The sequence below is a fragment of the Bubalus kerabau genome, chromosome 14, assembly GCF_029407905.1.
Source record: "Bubalus kerabau isolate K-KA32 ecotype Philippines breed swamp buffalo chromosome 14, PCC_UOA_SB_1v2, whole genome shotgun sequence".
In the NCBI taxonomy this organism is placed as follows: domain Eukaryota; kingdom Metazoa; phylum Chordata; class Mammalia; order Artiodactyla; family Bovidae; genus Bubalus; species Bubalus kerabau.
The window spans coordinates 18,226,531-18,247,299 of NC_073637.1; the positions used below are offsets into that span (position 1 = coordinate 18,226,531).

General features: G+C 47.9%; 1 protein-coding gene and 1 long non-coding RNA gene across 3 annotated transcripts in view; one reads left to right on the forward strand and one right to left on the reverse strand.

The window, feature by feature from the left end:
• Nucleotides 1-3,265: 3,265 nt before the first annotated feature.
• Nucleotides 3,266-15,033, forward strand: KLHL38 (kelch like family member 38). Its single transcript, XM_055545889.1, has 3 exons — nt 3,266-4,693; nt 12,107-12,212; nt 13,354-15,033. The coding sequence occupies exons 1-3, from the start codon at nt 3,266-3,268 to the stop codon at nt 13,650-13,652; spliced, it is 1,833 nt and encodes a 610-aa protein (XP_055401864.1). The 3' UTR covers nt 13,653-15,033.
• The window catches only part of LOC129626640 (uncharacterized), a 33,690-nt gene continuing 16,995 nt past the window's right edge, over nt 4,075-20,769 (reverse strand). Inside the window, exon 3 of one of the 2 annotated variants that reach the window (XR_008702107.1) lies at nt 4,075-9,575. This is a non-coding gene — a long non-coding RNA (uncharacterized LOC129626640). Of the gene's footprint in view, nt 9,576-9,689; nt 10,534-20,769 lie in introns of those variants that run through there. The other variant, XR_008702106.1, reaches the window with a different exon arrangement.

Below are 20,769 nucleotides of genomic sequence, written 5' to 3' on the forward strand. Positions count from 1 at the left end.
GAATACTGGAGTGAGTTGCCATTTCCTCTTCCAGGGGCTCTTCCCAACCCAGGGATTGAACTTGCATCTCCTGTGTCTCCTGCATTGCAGGCGGATTCTTTACTCATTGAGCCATCAGGGAAGCCTTAAACACGGCAGCCCGGCTAAACCTATATGGCAAACAGGGGGAATGAAGGGCACCCAGCAGAACTTGCTCTGTCTCCCCAGTCTCCCCTTTGTTATGCTCAATTCAGGAACTATATATAATTCAGCCACAGTGTACCAGGCACTGTGCTAGACACTGCAGATAGAGAGACAATTAAGATAAGGTTTTTGCTGTCCAGACACTTCCATTCTAACAAAAGGGACACAGACAGGCAAACATAATTGCAATGAGGGTGTGAGGCATGGTCTGTTGGAAGTGTGTGAAGGGCATGGAAACAGCACAGAGGAAGACTGAGTACTCAGAAGGTCAAGGAAGACTTTCAGAGATGCTGATGTACAAACAAGGTTTTGAAGGATGAATAGGAGTTCAGAAGTGAAAATGGAAAGGAGGGCAAAGGGAAGAGCATGTGCAAAGGCCCAGAAGCACAAATAGAAGGACCTCAGGCCCTTGAAGGAATTTGGTTACTCGTTCATATATCCCCAGCATAGCTCAGAAGTGCAAGTGTGCTCAGTCACTCAGTTGTGTTCGACTCTTTGCAACCCCATGGACTGTAGGCTCCTTTCAGGCAAAAGTACTAGAACTAGTTGCCATTTCCTCTTCCAGGGGATCTTACTGACCCAGGGATCGAACCCATGTCTCTTGCATCTCCTGCATTGGCAAGCAGTTTCTTCATTGGCAGAAGTGCAAAACAGCCACCAGCTCTGACAGCTGCTCTCTCCAGCCCTCTGCTTCTACCTTCCAGGGTCTCTGACCACCCTTGGCTCAGATCTTCTGCTCCTAATTCCGACCTCTAGGCACCTGGCCCCAGTGACCTGTGATGGATATGCTTTCCTGATCTTGATTTTCTAGACTCTTCTGGGCATTCTCTACTCTGTGATGTGCAGCTATGTGAGACAACCCCCTGCCACCATGCTCTGTGTTGCCCTTAAAGGCAGCCCAGCCCAGCTTCCCCAACAGGGACCAGACACCTACAAGGATCTGCAAGTTGTCTGAGGGAACCAGAGTGAAAAACTTAAGTGGAACAGGGAAGTGGCAGGAGATGGTCCTGGAGGATGGCAGGAGACCAATCTGATTCCTGCTAAAGAGTCTGGACTTCATCCTGCAGACGGGGCAGTGGGGGCCATTGAAGGGCATGATGCTGAGGGACGGGCAGATTCTGATTTGGCTTCTTGGGGGTGTCACCACCACTTCGTGGTGGTGACAGGGTGGATGCACTGGAGGGAGAGACAAGGAGCGAGGGTTGGGAGCGACTGTTGCAATAATCCCAGCAAGACTTGAGAAGGAGAGAAAGCCAGGCTTCCCTGCCATCATTCACTGCTGGTACCCTCAATCAGGACCTCCCTGGACGCAGAGACAAGATAGATTCAGGGTCCCTTTAACTCATCCTGGCAGCTCTACAGCCCTCCAGCATGGCTCTAAGTCTTATATTTGGAGATTGCATCCTACTCCATCACCATCAGCATTCTCCTTCTCTTCTTCCTCCCCCTCCTCTTTCTTCTCCTTCCTTTCGTCCTCTCTCTCTCTCTCTCCTGCCCACACTCTGCTCCTGGAGCAACACACTTTGCCTCCTTCCTCTAGCTCAAGCCTCTCTGATGGGAAAAATTGGAAAAATAAAACAGAAAAGCAAGGCTGAACTATTTTTTTAAAAATGAACTGAAGAACAGTCAGCAGGGCTCTGGTGAGAAGCAGGTGTGACCCACAAGAGGACTGCCCTGGCCACTTTAAAACAGAAGCCCCTGCGATAAGGAGGATCCATGATGCTTTGGTCTTCCCCAAGTCTGGAAACCCTGGGAGTGCTCCACAAATATCTAAAGCAATTTTCATCACAGAGACCATCACCTTGGAGCCTGGAGGAGGAACTCACAGCCCTCCTCCAGCAATCCTGCCTGCAGATGGTAGGAAAGAGAGACCAACTGAGCAATGCCCTTGGGCCCCCATGTTCTGGCTTCCCTGTGACCATCTGCCACCTTAAACTCACCCAGAACTATCTTCAGTGACTTTTCCCAGGTCACAGCAACCTGTTTACAGACATCTAGAATTCCCAGGCACTTTTAGGACAAGGGACTCGGGATGTGTCCAAGTGGGCAGCAAAGTCTTGTCTAAGAGAAGCTATTCCTCCAAATCTATTTCTGCCCATGTAAACATTTGCCAAGGAAACAAGGCATGTGGGCATGCGCCGGCCCCACAGGCCCTCGGGTTGCTGCAAAAGGCAAATGGAAAGTCACATGTCATAACAGTGGAAAGTACATACGCAACTATTCTTAGCCCTGGAATGTATACACGGTCTCTCTGCCCAGCAGTTCTTTCACAAAGCTCTAGAAAACTGTGAAAGTGCCTTCAGCATAAACAAATCCAGAATTCTCCCAGGACAAATTATTTGCCAGCTTAAGGAAAGGCCTGGGTTTATGGTTTCACTTGGAGCCAGAGGTGGAAAGTCTCCGGAGGGACCAGCTGCGGCAGGTATCGGTGGTTGTCACTGCAGGAAAACGAGGTAAATAGCTCTAATGTTTCATTCTTCTGCAGGTGGATGGGTGGCCAGATGTCATCCAATAAACCCTGCCCAGGGTATCGACTGGTCTCTGCTTTCTATTTATCTCATTTTAAAAACAAAACCCACAACGCTCTGTGAGGTCATGTTTAAAAATAAAAACAAAACATTGCAAAGATCCATTTCCATCCCTCATTTCTGTCTTGATACCAGAGGCCACGCCCCCAGCATGACATCCGTGGGGAATGACTAACACCCAGAAAGATGTTTGGATGAGTTTACTAAGTAAGAGATATGTTAAGAATCCGGAGAAAGGTCCACAAACTTCTGCTTCAAATGCACAGACTATCATCTTGCTTTAAGCTAACGTTTCAGCTCCTGTGACCACTTGCCACCTTCAACTCTCCCAACTTACCCAACCATCTTCTCTCTCTTTTTTAAATTGTTTTTCTTTTCTTTTCTTTTTTCAGATTGTCTGCAGATGCTATTTCTCTGTTACCTTTGAGAATAATCATAACCGAATAGAGAGATTTTCACTGTGAGGCCCATACATTAGGTGGTCCCATTTTCCAGTCTTCACTAAGCAGTATTCTTGGCGGTACCCACAAACAACTTAGTGAATGGACAAATAGATGTGCTCTAAGTCTCAGAGCTGCCACAGCGTAACCCTCCAGGACGACCTCCCTCTTGGGACTTCTCCCCGTCTTTGCAGGATGGACACGGAGTCATCAGATGAGCTCCTCTTCAAAGACCATGACTTTTCCTCTGACCTGCTGAGGCAGCTCAATGACTTGAGGCAAAATCGGATCCTGACCGACGTGAGCATCTGCGCCGGGTCCTGGGAGGTCCCCTGCCACCGCAACGTGCTGGCCTCCAGCAGTCCCTACTTCAGGGCCATGTTCTGCAGCAACTTCCGGGAGAGCCGAGAGGCCAAGGTCCAGCTGAAAGGCGTCGATGCCTCGACTCTGGAGCGAATCATCCTGTATGTGTACACGGGCGAGGCACACATCACTGTGGAGAGTGTCCTGCCCCTGATGGAGGCCGCGTCCATGCTGCAGTACCCCAAGCTGCTCGAGGCCTGCTCCTCCTTCCTCCAGAACCAGCTGACCCCCAGCAACTGCCTGGGCATGACCAGACTCTCCGATATCTTCAGCTGTGAGACCCTCCGGAAGAAAGCCAGGGAGGTGGCCCTGACATATTTCCCAGAGGTGGCCGTGTCGGCTGACCTGAAGGAGCTCTGTGCCCTGGAACTGAGAGACTACCTGGGGGACGATGGGCTGTGTGGGGAGGAAGAGAAGGTGTTCGAGGCCCTCATGGTTTGGATCAAGCATGACCTCCAGACCCGGAAGCGATATATGCAGGAACTGTTCAAGCAGGTCAGGCTGCAGTATGTCCACCCGGCCTTCTTCCACCACTTCATTGCCAATGATGCCCTCCTCCAGTCCTCACCCCCCTGCCAAACCATCCTGGAGACTGCCAAGAGGCAGGTGTTTTCTCTGTACAGCACCGTTAGTTCCACAGGCCTCCAACCTCTGTGGCATGTCCCACCAAGAAACTCTTACCAAGACTTCCTCATCCTCTTGGGTGGAAGGAAAGACAACCAGCAGACCACCAGGGACGTCCTGCTGTACGACAGACAGACCAGCCGGTGGCAGAGCCTTGCCAAACTCCCAGCCCGCCTGTACAAGGCCTCAGCCGTCTCCTTGCACCGCAGCATCTACCTGCTGGGGGGCATGGCTGTGGGGAAGAGCGTGCCCAGTGCCAAGGTCTACGTCTTCTCCCTGAAACTCAATCAGTGGAGGCCAGGGCAGCCCATGCTGGCGGCCCGCTACTCCCACAGAAGCGCTGCCCACAAGAACTTCATCTTCTCCATTGGGGGGATTGGTGAGGGGCATGAGGTCATGGGCTCCATGGAGAGATATGACAACGTCGGCAACGTCTGGGAGAGGATGGCCAGCATGCCAGTGGGGGTCCTCCACCCTGCAGTCGCTGTGAAAGACCAGAGACTCTACCTTTTCGGGGGAGAAGACATCATGCAGAACCCTGTGCGCCTTATCCAGGTAAACAGTACTTCCCACCATACATGTGCACACACACACACACGTATGCATACATGTATCCAGGTAAATGGTCCTTCTCACCATGTCTGCACACACCTACACGCACGCACACACGTATACATGTATGCATGTATGTATCCAGGTAAATGGTCCTTCCCACCATACCTGGACACGTGCACACGCACACACACACACGTATACATGTATGTATGCACGCATGTATCCAGGTAAATGGTTCTTCCCACTATGTCTACACACAAGCGCATGCACATGCACACACATATGTACAAATGCATACCTGACACATATACTCATACACGTGTGTGTGCACTGCATGCACACACATGTATACATATCAGATCAGATCAGATCGGATCGGTCGCTCAGTCATCTCCGACTCTTTGCCACCCCATGAATCGCAGCACGCCAGGCCTCCCTGTCCATCACCAACTCCCGGAGTTCACTCAGACTCACGTCCATCGAGTCAGTGATGCCATCCAGCCATCTCATCCTCTGTCATCCCCTTCTCCTCCTGCCCCCAATCCCTCCCAGCATATGGGTGTGCGCAAACACATGTATACATACACAAATACATGGATACACATATAAACACATACATATGCACATATATACATATAATACATGCTTGTTAGTTTCAGGGGAAGGAAAAAGGAGGAAGGGAGGGAGGAAGGAATGAAGAAAGTTTAATTTCAGCAAGATTTTATCCATTTATGAATTCTTTTGTGTAAGGTTAATACATACAAAGGTACATCAGATACATCTAAAGAATCTAGCTAGAATACATCAAATGTCAGATAGTGAAGTTCTACAGGTCTTCCCAGGTGGCTTAGTGATAAAGAATCTGCCTGCCAAGAAGGAGACATGAGTTCAATCCCTGGGTCAGAAAGATCCCCTGGAGTAGGAAATGGCAACCCACTCCAGTATTTTTGCCTGGAGAATTCCATGGACTGAGAAGCCTGGTGGGCTACAGTCCATGGGGTCAAACAGTTGAACACAACTGAGCAACTGAACAACAGAATAGAAATATTGCAGATGCTCCTAACCCAAATCAGTAAGGCCTTAAAAGAAGATTCCCAAGCCCTGGTCCATAGTCTGTTACCAAAAGCCCAGGAGCCAGACCTCAGATCTGCTGAATCAAAATCTGAATCTCCATGTGTGGGATCCTGACATTCACTGTTATTAAAGTTTACAGGAGATTCTAAGGCACAGCCAGGTTGTGGAACCCCTGCCTTAAACGATAGGCAGATGCCAATTTCACTTACAAGTTCCCTGAGAAGTGTGATTAATAAAGATCAAAATGTCAGAATATTGGGTGTTTTCCAACTTTATGCACATTCTAATCTCTGTAATTCACCTTTAATAAAAAGCCTCTCTTTATTTTATTTTTTTTTACTTTTTGGTCACGCATGTGGCATGTGGGATCTTAGTTCCCCAACTGGGAATCGAATCCAAGCCCCCTGCATTGGAAGCACAGAGTCCCAACCACTGGACCACCAGGGAAGTCCCTCTCCTAAAGATGATTGAGGAGGCCCCTGAGATCTGCTCTGTTCATTTAGAGGAGTTACATGGGTGCCCTGGGGACACAGACAGGAGCTGTAAATCCCACTTACTCTCCAGGAGCTTAGGAGAGAACTGAGATTCAGATGCTGAATAGAGGGGTGCTCTAAGATCAGATCAGATCAGATCAGTCGCTCAGTCATGTCCGACTCTTTGCCACCCCATGAATCACAGCACGCCAGGCCTCCCTGTCCATCACCAACTCCTGGAGTTCACTCAGACTCACGTCCATCGAGTCAGTGATGCCATCCAGCCATCTCATCCTCTGTCATCCCCTTTTCCTCCTGCCCCCAATCCCTCCCAGCATCAGAGTCTTTTCCAATGAGTCAACTCTTCACATGAGGTGGCCAAAGTACTGGAGTTTCAGCTTTAGCATCATTCCTTCCAAAGAAATCCCAGGGCTGATCTCCTTCAGAATGGACTGGTTGGATCTCCTTGCAGTCCAAGGGACTCTCAAGAGTCTTCTCCAACACCATAGTTCAAAAGCATCAATTCTTCGGCGCTCAGCCTTCTTCACAGTCCACCTCTCACATCCATACGTGACCACAGGAAAAACCATAGCCTTGACTAGATGAACCTTTGTTGGCAAAGTAATGTCTCTGCTTTTGAATATGCTATCTAGGTTGGTCATAACTTTCCTTCCAAGGAGTAAGCGTCTTTTAATTTCATGGCTGCAGTCACCATCTGCAGTGATTTTGGAGCCCAGAAAAATAAAGTCTGACACTGTTTCCACTGTTTCCCCATCTATTTCCCATGAAGTGGTGGGACCGGATGCCATGATCTTCATTTTCTGAATGTTGAGCTTTAAGCCAACTTTTTCACTCTCCACTTCACTTTCATCAAGAGGCTTTTGAGGGGTCCCCTAAACCAGTCTGGAGGGAATCTAGGAGGGTGTGAGGATGCAGAGTTCTTTGGCGAGAACTCTGTGAGATTGGTGTAAGTGGACTTTAGCAGAGATGCAAAAGAGAGAAGGAGGTGAGGATGGAAGATAAAAGAGGAAGAGGACACATGGTGGACACAGGACTCTGACGTGGACCAAGATGGGCAGGCAGCTTCTCTGAGCAGATGAGTGCCATCAGGAGGAGGAGTCAGACTCTTCTACTGAGGAGGGGTGGTGTTCCTGGGTAAGGGGATAGCTGGCAGAAGACCCTAAGCAGAAAGAGGGTGCAGCCCATCCCTAGAGGAACCAAAAGCTTGACAAGATGGTTGTAACACAGAGAAAGGGGCAGAAAGGTTGTGCACCAAGGCGGAGCTGGGGGTGGTCAGTCCCCCTGTAATCTCCATCAGCCCCCTTCCCAGGTCATACTGAGCAACTACCTCTACCCAGATTGCTGCCCCTGAGCCCTTCCTACAGAAATTCTAGAACATTCTTGGGGGATGAGTGTTTGTGTTGATGAGGCTGGTCTGGCTTTCCAGGCCTTGTCAAGGAATTGGGGTTCAATCCTGAGAGTAGCAGGGTAGGTGAAGTAGTCGAATTCACATTTTTAGAATTTCCTTTGGATGCTTCATGAGCTTCCCTGGTGCCTCACCTGGTAAAGAATCCGCCTGCAATGTGGGAGATCTGGGTTTGATCCCTGGGTTGGGAAGATCCCCTGGAGAAGGGAAAGGCTACCAACTCCAGTATTCTGGCCTGGAGAATTCCATGGACTGTATAGTACATGGGGTTGCAAAGAGTCGGGCATGACTGAGAGACTTTCACTTCACTTGGATGCTTCATGGAGAAGGAACTGAAGGAGGCCTGAGAAAACAAAGGAAGGAGAACTGGCAGATCTTTCTAGAGGTCCAGGCAAGGTCCAGGATGATGGCAGCTTGGACTAAGTTGGTGCCAGTGATGACACAGAAAAGTGATCATTTCTATTCAATCCTTTCCTTGTTTTTCTCTTCCCATCACTTCTCCAGCCCATATTTCCCACTCCTCCCTGCCCATCTAGGCAGACTCTAAGCCTGTTCCAGATTTCACTTGTGTACTTGAGCCAAGAGAGACACATTCTGTGCCCCTCCAAACTCTGGCCACACCACTCAGATTTATAATAAAGTGTTTCTATGAAAAGCTAGAGCCCCTCCTGTTTAAAAAAAAAACAAACTATTTTTCAAAATTAAGTCAACAAATACGTTGATGATGTTCACATTACAAAATTGTTATCAATTATTAAGAATAAATGCAAAGCTCAAAAGAGTTTATAAGCTACTTCATCCAGAAATGCACAAGACAATCAAACAAGAATCTTAAAAAACTGAAAACCAAAACCCAAAACACTAACATGTGAGTGATCCTTTCACCCTGCAGTCCGGAGAAGGGGAAAATGGGAAAAGTATCAGTTTGGAAGCTCTTCTTATCTACTTAGCATTTAGCTTTGTCATGGAAGTTGTACTCATTCAGATATATAGTTCGGGATGAATGCTTGGGTTACTTGAAGGGGAAGGTTGGGTTTTCAGATATAGGGACAAAGATTTCTTCATCAGATGGTTTACCTGCACGCAAGCATTCTTTTAAAGGACTAAACTGCCATGGAGGGGCCGGGGCAGGGGGTTGGGGGGGGGAGTGGGGGGGTTACTGTGCAAATTGTGTATGTAGATGTACCTTTCTACCTGGCCTTCTTTCTGCTTCAATGGCTGGAGGGCATTAGGCAAACCTTCTACCATAACAAAGTATCACTTCCTCCAGGGTGACAAACCATCCTTTGTTGTCCTTGCTTCAGCCTCTCTGAGGATATCATGAGAATTGTGAGCAAATGTTTAATCTATTTTTGAAACCATCCTCAAAACTGCTAAAGAAGAGCAAGCCAGGAGGCAATTACTCAAGTAAAATGCAATCAGTATTTGCTTTCCTTCAAGGATCTCATTTTTCAGAGTGTCACCTGCATATCTGCAGATGGTTTAAAACACAAGGCTTGCCAGCCATTGTGGTTGAACCTCTCTAGCTGTGGCCTCTTCTATGCTTCACCAACTTTGAGAACTGACAGAGACTTCAAGAGAGCTCCAGTCTCGAAAGCCTCCATCAAGAAGAGCCACACAGGAGAAAAAGGGACCCTCCTGCACTGTTCGTGCATTCACTACGGAGAACAGCATGGCGGTGGTGGTGGCGGGAGTTTCGTTGCCAAGTCAAGTCCGACTCTTGTGACCCCGTGGACTGTAGTCTGCCAGGCTTTTCTGTCCATCAGATTTCTTAGGCAAGAATGGGTTGCCATTTCCTTCTCCATGGGATCTTTCTGACCCAGAGATCAAACGCATATCTCCTGCACTGCAGGCAGATTCTTTACCGATGCGCCACCAAGGATTCCCATGGAGAACAGTATGGAAGTTCCTTAAAAAATGGAAATAGTGTTATTATATGATCCTGCAATCCCACTTGTGGACATATATCTGGAGAAAACCATAATTCAGAAAGATACATGACTCCAATATTCATTGAAGCAGTATTTGCAATAGTTAAGACATGGAAGCAACCTAAATGTTCATCAACAAATGAGTAAACATGTGGTACATATATACAATGGAATATTACTCAGCCATAAAAAAGAATGAAATAATGCCATTTGTGTAACATGGATGGACCTAGAGGTTATCATACTAAGTGAAGTAAGTCAGACAGAGAAAGACAATCATATAATATCACTTACATGGGGAATCTTAAAAAAAAAGAGAGAGAGATACAAATGAACATATTTACAATACAAAAACATAGAAAACAAACTTACGGTTACCAAAGGAGAAAGCTGGGGTGGCAGGCAAATAAATTAGGAAATTGGGATTAACATATATACACTACTATATATAAAATAGATAACCAACAATACCTGAAACTAACACAATATTGTAAATCAACTATACTTTGATTTTTAAAAACCTACAAAAAGGACTTCTCTGGTGGTCCAGTGACTCTGAGCTTCCATTGCAGGGGGCATGGGTTCAAGCCATGGTTGAGGAACTAAGATCCAGTATGCTTTGCATGGTGTGGCCAAAAATACAAACAGTTACCAAATACCTTTAAACACTATGGATTCTTTACCAGCTGAGCTACCAGGGAAGCTTGACTAAGCACCAGATATCTTTAAACACTACTAATACTGTAATAAATGCAAATTAGAGTAGTACACAATTTTTAAAAATCTTTTAAAAAGAAAAGAAAAGCCATACCTCCACGGCCCCAAGCAGAGCCATGAGTGTGGTGAACAAAAGCATGGACTCTGGGCTCTTCCACTCAGTCTAGCTGTGTGACCCTGGGCATGTTACTTAACCTCTCTCAGCCTCAATGGTCTAATCTGAAAAATGGAGGGAAGTAGTGGTATCCATGTCATAGGATGGTTGTGAAGATCAAATTTGATAAAATGATAAAATATAAGGCCTTTAATATTAAAAAGGCAGAGACATTACTTTGCCAACAAAGGTCTGTCTAGTCAAGGCTATGGTTTTTCCAGTAGTCATATGGATGTGAGAGTTGGACTATAAAGAAAGCTGAGCACTGAAGAATTGATGCTTTGAACTGTGGTGTTGGAGAAGACTCTTGAGAGTCCCTTGGACTGCAAGGAAATTAAACCAGTCCATCCTAAAGGAAATCAGTCATGAATATTCATTGGAAGGACTGATGTTGAAGCTGAAGCTCCAATATTTTGGCCACCTGATGCAAAGAACAGACTCATTTGAACAGACCCTGATGCTGGGAAACACTGAAGGTGGGAGGAGAAGGGAACGACAGAAGATGAGATGGTTGGATGGCATCACTGACTCGACGGATATGAGTTTGAGTAAACTCCAGGTGTAGGTGATGGACAGGGAGGCCTGGCATGCTGCAGTCCAGGGGATCGCAAAGAGTCGGATAAGACTGAGCAACTGAACTGAACTGAATTATAATTCAAACAGAAAGAATTTTCCATGAAGAATATTGGAAAGTTTTTGTTCCTGCTTTTCTTATGTGAAGTCCATCCCATATCTCCCATGAACTAACTTACATTTGATATTTAAACTTTAAACTGAGGGATTTAATAGGAGCACATGTCTGGGAAGGCTTCCCCAGTGGCTCAGCAGTAAAGAGTCCACCTGTGATGCAGAAGACCGAAGCAATGCGGGCTTGATCCCTGGGTCAGGAAGATCCCCTGGAGGAGGAAATGGCAACCCGTTCCAGTATTCTTGACTGGATAATCCCATGGACAGAGGAGCCTGGCGAGCTACAGTCCACGGGGTCGCAAAGAATCGGACACGACTGAAGTGACTGAGCACGCACACACACAGCTGAGAATCATGATTTGCTGCTCTATTTCAGACCAAGGCCAAGAAATCCTGCCCCCATCTCTTTACTCTTTCTTCCTTTTCTCATGCTTCCTTTTTTTTTTTTTTCTATAATTCTAATGACTTTCAGGCATGACCTGTTCAAAAGCCTTCCTCGTTTAGACCCAAATTTATTCTTGGCCCTAAGGCCCTCTCAGATAGACTGGAACATGTTGAAATCTAAACATGAGCCAGAAATAAAAATGATTCAAAGATCATTGGTTTTATGCAAGTCCAAGTTGCTCCATTTCTCACTGAAAAGAAAGAAATGTTCCAAGCAAGGTAAGCAAACACATACTATCAACTCAAATGCATAATTCTCAGTCCTTTCCACAGAAGCACAGCCACTGATCTCATGGGCCACATAAAGACCAATTTCTGATAACAGTTTCTTCATTCTGTTATATAATTATATTTTGTTTATTGATGGTAAGATACCTATATTTTCAGAACCAGAGAAAAAATGCAAAGAAAGAGAGATCACTGCTCTTCTACCCTCTTAACTACTTCTACTTCTTAAAAACATATATCACTTTAAAATGCAGTGCCGTGATTTTATTTCTCCCTCAGGTTTATCACATTTCCAGAAACACATGGTTCAAAATGGAGACGAGAATGATCAAGAATGTGTGCGCCCCTGCCGTGGTGCTTGGGGAGAGGATTGTCATCGTGGGAGGTAAGTTTGAACGGAGGATCACAAGGCCAGACATGAACCTGGCATCTTTCCTGGGTAAAAGGGTAACTGACAGACAGGTGTTGTCCTATAAGACAGCCTTTTTAAAAGCACATAACTGAACCACTTTGCTGTATACCTGGAAGTAACACAACATTGTAAGTCAACTCTACCCCGAATATAAAATAAAAATTAGATTAAAAAAATAAGGAAATAAAATAAAAGAACATCCATCCAGCTAGGGGAGTGTGGACGACTTGACAAAGCTATTTTCTCATCCAGAAGTCTCTCCCTGTCTTTATCTGTAAAAAAGGAATGAAATCATGTAATACCTATTTCACAGAGTTGTGATCATAAAATGTGCTCACCTATCTAAACCACTTAGCACTATCCCAGACCCAGGGCAAAAACTTAAAAAAAAAAAAAATTGCTATTGTAAATAAGACTAGCTGCTAAGGGATAATTTCTCTGCAATTCCAGGATGTTACAGTTAAGAGGGCTGGTTGGGGTGGGGGGGGGGGGCGGCAGATAGACCTGGGTTCAAACCCTGACTCTGCCTGTCACTAACTGTCTGTATGCTCTTAGACACGTTTTTAATCTCTTTGTGCTTGTGTTTGCTGATCTGTAAAATGGGGGTCCTAAAAGTACCCACTAGATAAGGCTGTTGTGGGGACCCATTTCTGAGTTCCCAAAGCTCCTTCTTGGAATTGTTAAGGCTCTTGAATGAGCATATGTGAAAGATGAAAAAGCTAATGAAGCTGAGAGGCCCCTGGAATCTCTGTTCTCAATTTAAGGATGACATGCGTGCTGCCTTCACTTTGAGTTAGGATGCAGAGACTTGGGACTTTCCTGGCATCCAGTGGTTAAGACCCCACACTTCCACTGCAGAGGGCACAAGCTCAATCCCTGGTTAGGGAACTAAGATCTCACATACCACGCAGCGTGACTAAAAAAAAAAAAGACGCAGAGACTCAAGTCAGATAGATCCAGGTCCAGACCCCAGCTTAATGAAACATCCCACGCTTTAGTTCAAAGTACAGCCTCAGGGTTAGGCGATGGCGGAGATCAGACAGGTCCCCGGAATGCCCACCTCCAGTCCCAACTAAGCATCACTGACCTTCTCAATATGCCATTTGGTTTTCAGGTTATACGAGGAGGATCCTTGCTTATGACCCTCAGTCCAACAAATTTGTCAAATGCGCGGACATGAAAGACCGGAGGATGCACCATGGGGCCACGGTGATGGGAAACAAGCTCTACGTGACGGGCGGGCGGCGGCTGACCACGGACTGTAGCATCGAGGACTCGGCCTCCTTCGACTGCTACGACCCCGAGACGGACACCTGGACGTCCCAGGGGCAGCTGCCTCACAAGCTCTTTGACCACGCCTGCCTCACCCTCCAGTGCATCCCCCACCACTCCACCGTCCCCTGGGTTCCATGAGAAACCGAGAAGTCATCTGTCCTAGTCAAGATGCTCTGGTTGCAAGAGACAGAGCCCAGCTCCAAAAAGCTTAACCCTAGAAGGGTGCAGGGGGAGCTAACAGGAGGGAAAGTTCCAGAGCCTGGAGGCCTGGGACCAAGCACATTGCTGACAGAACTCTGTCTCTTGCTCGATCTCTGTCTCTCTGTGTCTTTTCTCGCTCTCTCTCGCTCGCTCTCTCTCTGCCTCCCTCTTTTTCTACCTCATCTGTAGGCTTCTTTATCCACACAGTGTTGGAACAATGGCAACTGATAAATCCTGACCCACACTCTCGAGCTTCAGAAAGGAACTTTACCACTATCCATATAATAACTGCTCCCCCAGAATGATGGTGATTGGCCTTCTTTTAATTCCAAGCCTCCCTCTTGAGCCAATCACCATTTCCAGTGACTGTGTTACTATAGTTGGCTTGTCCTGGATTGTGTCTCTACAGGCCAAGGTAGGGTTAACAGTTGCTGCTGACAACCTATCTAACTGGACATAATGAATAGAAGTAGTTTCCCAGTGCAAGAAATAAAAGCTGAGCTCACAAAACCACATCTTTCCAGAACAACCTGGAAATTCAGAATGAGAGGGCAAAGACACCCAGCAGGGTCCCTGGAAGTCCTTCTTCCAGGGGGCATCAGGAAAAACAGGCCCTGACTGTTTCTCTGTGGGCTTCCCAGGTGGTTCAGAGGTAAAGCATCCACCTGCCAATGCAGGACACGTGGGTTCGATCCCTCGCTGGGGAAGATGCCCTGGAGGAGAAAATGGCAACCCACTCCAGTATTCTTGCCTGGAGAATCCCATGGACAGAGGAGCCTGGCGTGCTATAGTCCATGGGGTCACAAAGAGTCAGACACAACTAAAGTGACTAAGTACATCCACACACTATTTCTCTGCATTCTAGGATGTAGTGCATTGGTATGCCAGAAGAGTATATGAAACTTGGTATCTAGTATTTGCTAAGTTATCTGCACCACCACAAAAAATAAGTAAATAAAGTGTGTTTCTGCTGCCAAGTGATGTTTTTCTCCAGCCTCTGGGGAGCTATAAACCTGCAGAATTTATCAAGATTTTCATTTTGATAAATGTTATAAGAATTGCCGTCCTAAGGAAAGCCAACAAATTCCTTCAGAGTTTACCGCAATTGTGGCCCTTCCAATGCCAGGGCTGGCCATTTCTGTATGGCCCTCTTTATCTCAAAGTGTCTCCACGCTGGCTCAGTCCTACACATGGGAATTAGCTGAAGCTGCTGACACATTACAATCACCTGGGAAGAAGTCTGAAAATGGGGCTGAGCCTCACTAAGGATGCACAGATGGGGATTCTCAGAGGCAGGGTCAGAGCTCGGGCTTTTTTTTTTTTTTTTTTTTTTTTGGTTGTTGTTTTCTTCGGACACACTAGGTGGCTTGCAGGATCTTAGTTCCCCGACTAAGGGGAACTTGCTCACTTGGGGCAACTTGCTTCACTTGCCCACCTCGGCAGTGAAAGTGTGCAGTCCTAACCACTAGACCACCAGGGAAGTCCCCAGAACTCTGTACTTTTGAAAAGCGTCCCAGATGACGTAACGTACGTGCACTGAGGTCCAGAACCACCACCCTGCTCACTCGCGGGCACTGAAGACCTTCATGTGCTGGTCCCAGTCCCATCCTGTCCTGCCAGCCCCGCCCCAGCCCAGCGGCAGAGGCCAAGTCCTCTGTCTGCCAAGGGAAGTGTCCAGAATGGGTCTTGATGCCCTGAGCCTGCATCCCGGTGCCCCCCAGCTGAAGCCTTCCTCCCCACCCAGCTCTCCGGGTCCATGGTCCAGACTTTTCTTTTCCTCCCAGTTTGTAGTTTTTGCATTCCTTCTCCTGCTCTGCCCTGCTCCCCAGACCACTTTGCTGTTGTCCAGACACCCTCCCCAGATGGTCAGCACCTGAGCTGTTGGCTGGCCTTACTCCAGCTTTTTCTCTTTGACCCTCTCTGAGTAGGCTCTCAGTCTCACCTCTCCTCTGACCCTGTACTCATGAAAGTGACCAATGACTCTGTAAGCCCACACAGGGAGCCCACTGTCCCTTCACGTCTGACTTGACTGGTCAGCAGCATATGACACAGCGGACCCTCCCTCCATCTTGAAATACCTTCCTCTCTCAGCCTCTGGAACAACCATTCTCTTCCTTCTCTTCCTTCTCCCTGCAGTTCATCCTTGTCTCCTTGTTTTCCTGGAGACTATGTGGTGCTTTACTAACCTCAGTGCTTAGCCCTGAGAACTTTTTCTGATCTACTCTCACTCCCTGGATAAAGAGCCTACCTGCCAATGCAGGAGATATAAGAGATGTGGGCCTGATTCCTGGGTCGGGAAGATCCCCTGGAGGAGGAAATGGCAACTCACTCCAGTATTCTTGCCTGGAGAATCCCATGGACAGAGGAGCCTGGCAGGCTACAGTCCATGGAATTACAAAGAGTCAGACACGACTGAAGCAACTTAGCACATGACTCCCTGGGTGCACGAGCTCACCCAGGGCCTGGCCATCCACACTGCCCCACTACTGCTGACTGGCAGCTTTCTCTGTCTCTAGACAGAACGGAAAGTGGGTTCCACTGCCTACCCTGCATCTCCACACTGATGTTAAGGAGACACTTCAAACTAAACATGTTCAAGATCAATCTTTTCTCTCCAAGATGACCCCCTCCATGGGCTTCTCCATTCTGGGAGAGAACAATACCCTCTCCCAGTTTCTCGGGCCCAAAGCCTCAGACACTCCTCTTGGCTCTTTCTCTCACACCTCCTTCTGTTTGTTCCAAGACTATCCAGAGACAGATGGCACCTCACCACCCACAGCTCTGCCTCTGGTCCTGGCCGTCACCTTGATTCCAGCTAAACCATCACCATCATTTCCTCACCAGCCTCTCTGCTTCCACTTTGCCCCTGAACCTCTTCTCCACACAGCAGCCTGAGTGCCCTTCAGTTCAGTTCAGTTCAGTTCAGCTGCTCAGTTGTGTCCGACTCTTTGCAACCTCATGGACTGCAACACACCAGGCTTCCCTGTCCATCGCCAACTCCCAGAGTTTACTCAAACTCATGTCCATTGAGTCAGTGATGCCATCCACCCATCTCATTCTCTGTTGTCCCCTTCTCCTCCTGCCTGCCATGTACCTGGAGTGACCTTTGTTACACACAAAAGTGAGACAGAATTGATCATTCCCCTGTTCCCTCCAGAGCCTTCCCAGCTGTCTCAGGCCACCTGCAGGGATCCGCAAGCTTGCTTGTCCACCAGCCCCGGCCACCTCTCTGTTCTCATCTCCTGATCTCACCTCCCAATACGTCCCCCATTTCTTGTTCAGCCTCAGCCTCCAGCTCACACATTTCCAGCAATTTCCCACTTCTGTTTCCAAGCTTGCTGTGCCCTCCACCAGAAAATGCTTGCCCAGTTCATAACCATGTGGTTTGCTCCCTGGAGTCTCTGCTGATGCCTCCATCTGATCCATCCTCATCTGGTCCTGTCGCCAGATGACAACCCTGAAATAGACCCCCAATACCTCCGGCCCCTCTGTCTCCATCACTGCTTCTCTGAGTGCAGCCATCCCCCGCCTCCTACCAGTCTCCTAATAGACTCACTGCTTCCATTCCTGTCTCTCTGATTGTTCCTCAAATAACAGGCAGAGTATTCTTTTAAAAATTCAGTTCTGATTGTTAGGTAGGAGCCCAAAATGGCGGCAGCTAAAAGACAAGGAAGGGAAAAGCCCACGAAAATAGAATAAAAGAAGGTCCAAGGACCGGAGTGAGGACCTCAGGTAAAACAAACAACACTCCTGGCTGCCCCAGTTTACACAGGACAGGCCCAGGGAGAGATAAACATATAAATAGAGGAGCCAAAGCTAGCTCGCTCGCTCTCTCTCTCCTGCACGCTGGGGCAGACTTCTCCTCGTGTCTTTGGATCGATGTGCCCTCACGCCTCAAAGATGGATTTTCCTGCTATCTTCTAAATAAAATAGAGCTGTAACACTGATTTGTCTAAGAGCTATAACATGGTCCATTCAAGACCTGAGAGCTATAACATGGTCTATCCAAGACTTGAGAGCTGTGACACGCCAAGGGGGCTTTAATGTCCTTCACTCCAAATCTTTGTTGTGACGAGACAAAGAACCGAGGAACATACACTCGCGTGACATGATCATGTTACTTTCCTGTTCAAAATGATGTTAAGTCTTCCAGAGACCTTTGCAAGAATCTAGCCTTTATCTAGCCTCCGGGGGTTCTCTGACCCAGCCCCTGCCTTTCTCTCTGACTTCATCTTTTGCTTCCCCTGCTCCCTACAGTCATCCCTGCTTTAGCCATCCTTTCTTAGTCCCCCTCCTTTCTTAGTCCCCCTCCTCTCTCTTGCCACAGGGTCTTTACACTTGTTCTTGGCCCTGCTTAACAGACACCACCTTCCTCACCTCTTCACCTAATGTAATTTCAATTTATACTTGACACTCCAGATTTAAAAGTCATTCCATGGAGGAAGTCTTCAATGCCCCCCACCACCCCAGCCTGGGTCAACTCTCCTATTAAATGACCCCCTTGTCTCTGATATGACCCCTTTGAAGCCCTCACCCTATCTGTGATAATTTGGTCATCATCTTCCCCTCTATAGTCTTACACTTGTTCCATTTTCCTCTGCATTCCCAGAGCCAGGGCTGGCTGGGCTCAGTGTCAGCCACAGGGATTGCAGATCCTCGATAAACATGTGATGAGCGGATGAGAGAATTGGTAAGTGGACACAGAGGCTGAATCAACACCACCTCTGGGATCTCCATCTCAAACTCAGAGCTAGGTATGCATAGGCACTACTTTAAGCTCTCCCAGGCCCTCTGCTAAGGGAACACTCTGTCCTTCCCGCTTTCCCTCTCCTTTCTGCTCCTAAATCAAGTTTGGTGACTCTGGGTGGCACAGCCTACCTCAGTCAAGCCTGCAGGCTTTGTCCAGAGGGCCCTATTTCCCTGGAATTAGAAGGAGGCGTCTTGCCATCTATAAACTCCTTCTGCGGCCTCCAACAATCCTTCTGTCAGAGACTTGCTAATGCTTTGACTTTCTTTTCCCTTCGTCTCCATCCAATATTTAATAAGCTGCCAGAGTCTGTGGCTACTCAGAGCTCGTCTAAGTCTCCCTGGGGCACAAAACTATGTAAATTGCCTGCTGGGATTTATAAAGAAAGAAGTCCCAGAACCAAACTCATTAGGGCACACATCGCAGGCCAGCTCCGTGCGTCAGATTAGATGCCTCTGTGACAGGTGCATGCCACACACCTGGGCCTCCCGAGGTCAAGCCCCACATCTGAACTGGGCTGCAAAATGACCCTCCGCACCCGAGGAATCCTTTCCAATCTGCTGACGATAAACTCAGACCAACACGAAAGAGAGAGAAGGTTTTGGCACAAAGTGTCCTCAGTCTTGCTGCTTGAGGAGAGAGTCACGGTCCAGAGCTGAGGTCAAAATATATTTAGCCAGGAGCAGTGAAACATTTTAAGTGGAAAAATGTCAACTAGGCTGACTAATCATCTCAACAGGCAACAAGGGAAGAGGGGGAAATGAAGCAGAGTGAGGGCTAAGCAAGAAAACATCAACAGAAACATCAAACACCCTGTCCCAACACACCAGGGAGCAGGAGGGGGACTAGCAGAGAAAACGGCACGGGAGGAAAGAAACTGCAGTGGGGGAGCGGTAAGCAGGGCACAGGAGGGGCTGCCAGCTTCCGCACTGAGACACACCCCCCGCAGCCCTGACTCCCAGCAGGCATCTTGTAAGAAGGTCTGCTGTGCTGAGACCACCATCAGGCCCCACGCTGACCAGGAAATGACCAGCAGATACTAGAGCAGTGGTCCCCTGGCAGAGCTACATGGCCCCAGTGAGAGACAGTTGCTGGCATCCTGGCCCCACCCCATGCAGACCCTTCCTGACTCTTGTCCCCATGAGCAGTGGTGACTCAGAAGGTGAACCCCCTCCTGGAGGGTCCAGTCTCCCCTCGAGATGGTCTCCCCCTTATAATCCTGCTTCATCCTCTTTTATATCCTGTCTGATGAGGGTTTCCCAGATGGCTCAGTAGTAAAGAAACTGCTTGCCTGTGCAGGAGACGCAAGAGATGTGGGTTCGATCCCTGGGTGAGAGGGATCCTTAGAGGAGGAAATGGTAATCCACCCCAGTATTCTTGTCTGGAAAATTCCATGGACAGAGGAGGCTGGTGGGCTACAGTCCACGGGGTCACAAAGAGCCAGACACGACTGTGTGACTGAGCATGAGCACATGCTCTGTCTGATGAACAAGAGCAAGCCCCAGATATCCACGTTTTAAAAACCAAGTACCCCTGCCACCTATAATAAAACTCTGTAACACCCTGACAAGGACGATAACTGGCTTTACTCAAACGTGTTCTCGGTACGTCTGACACCACCCTCTCCACACAGCTCCAACACCCCCCTGTGCCTTTCCACAGGCTACTTCTGCTCCAGTGCCTCCCCCAGCCCTACCTACTGAACCCTTACTTGGCCTTCACCTCCTCCATGGAACTCTTTCCAACTTTTCTACCCACCTTCCCCTCTCCCTCCCTCCCTTTATTCCAGCTCTTTTCATATTATAGCACCATAGAGACCTGGAATGAAACCAGAAGGGGTGCTCTTCGTGGAGGCGAAGACAGAGTCTCAGTGCCCCATAAACCCCTGGGCCAAGTTCAATCACGGCTTGGCACTCAGACAACGCTGAGTGCTTGTGGAATGAACGAGTGCCTGCACAAACAAACAGGCCCTAAACACCACCAGGGTGTTCATGCTGCTGTGGGTGAGAACTTATGCACTGGTGCTTTTAAGTCAGGAGTGAACCCTGATGGTGCTTACGTTTTAAAAATTATTATTGCAGACCAACCTGAGAACAATGAAAAACACAGACTAGAGCAGTATGAAATATGATGGGGAAGAAAATGACATTGATTTTTAACCCTGGGAACACTATTCAAAATGGCACAGCTGATGGCCATCAGGCGATCCAGGTCCCCAGAACTCCACATGCCCACCTGGATCATTTTTCAGAGAATCTTCCCCTTCCCCTCACCCAATCCAGTCATCTGGACTTGGACAGCATTGAG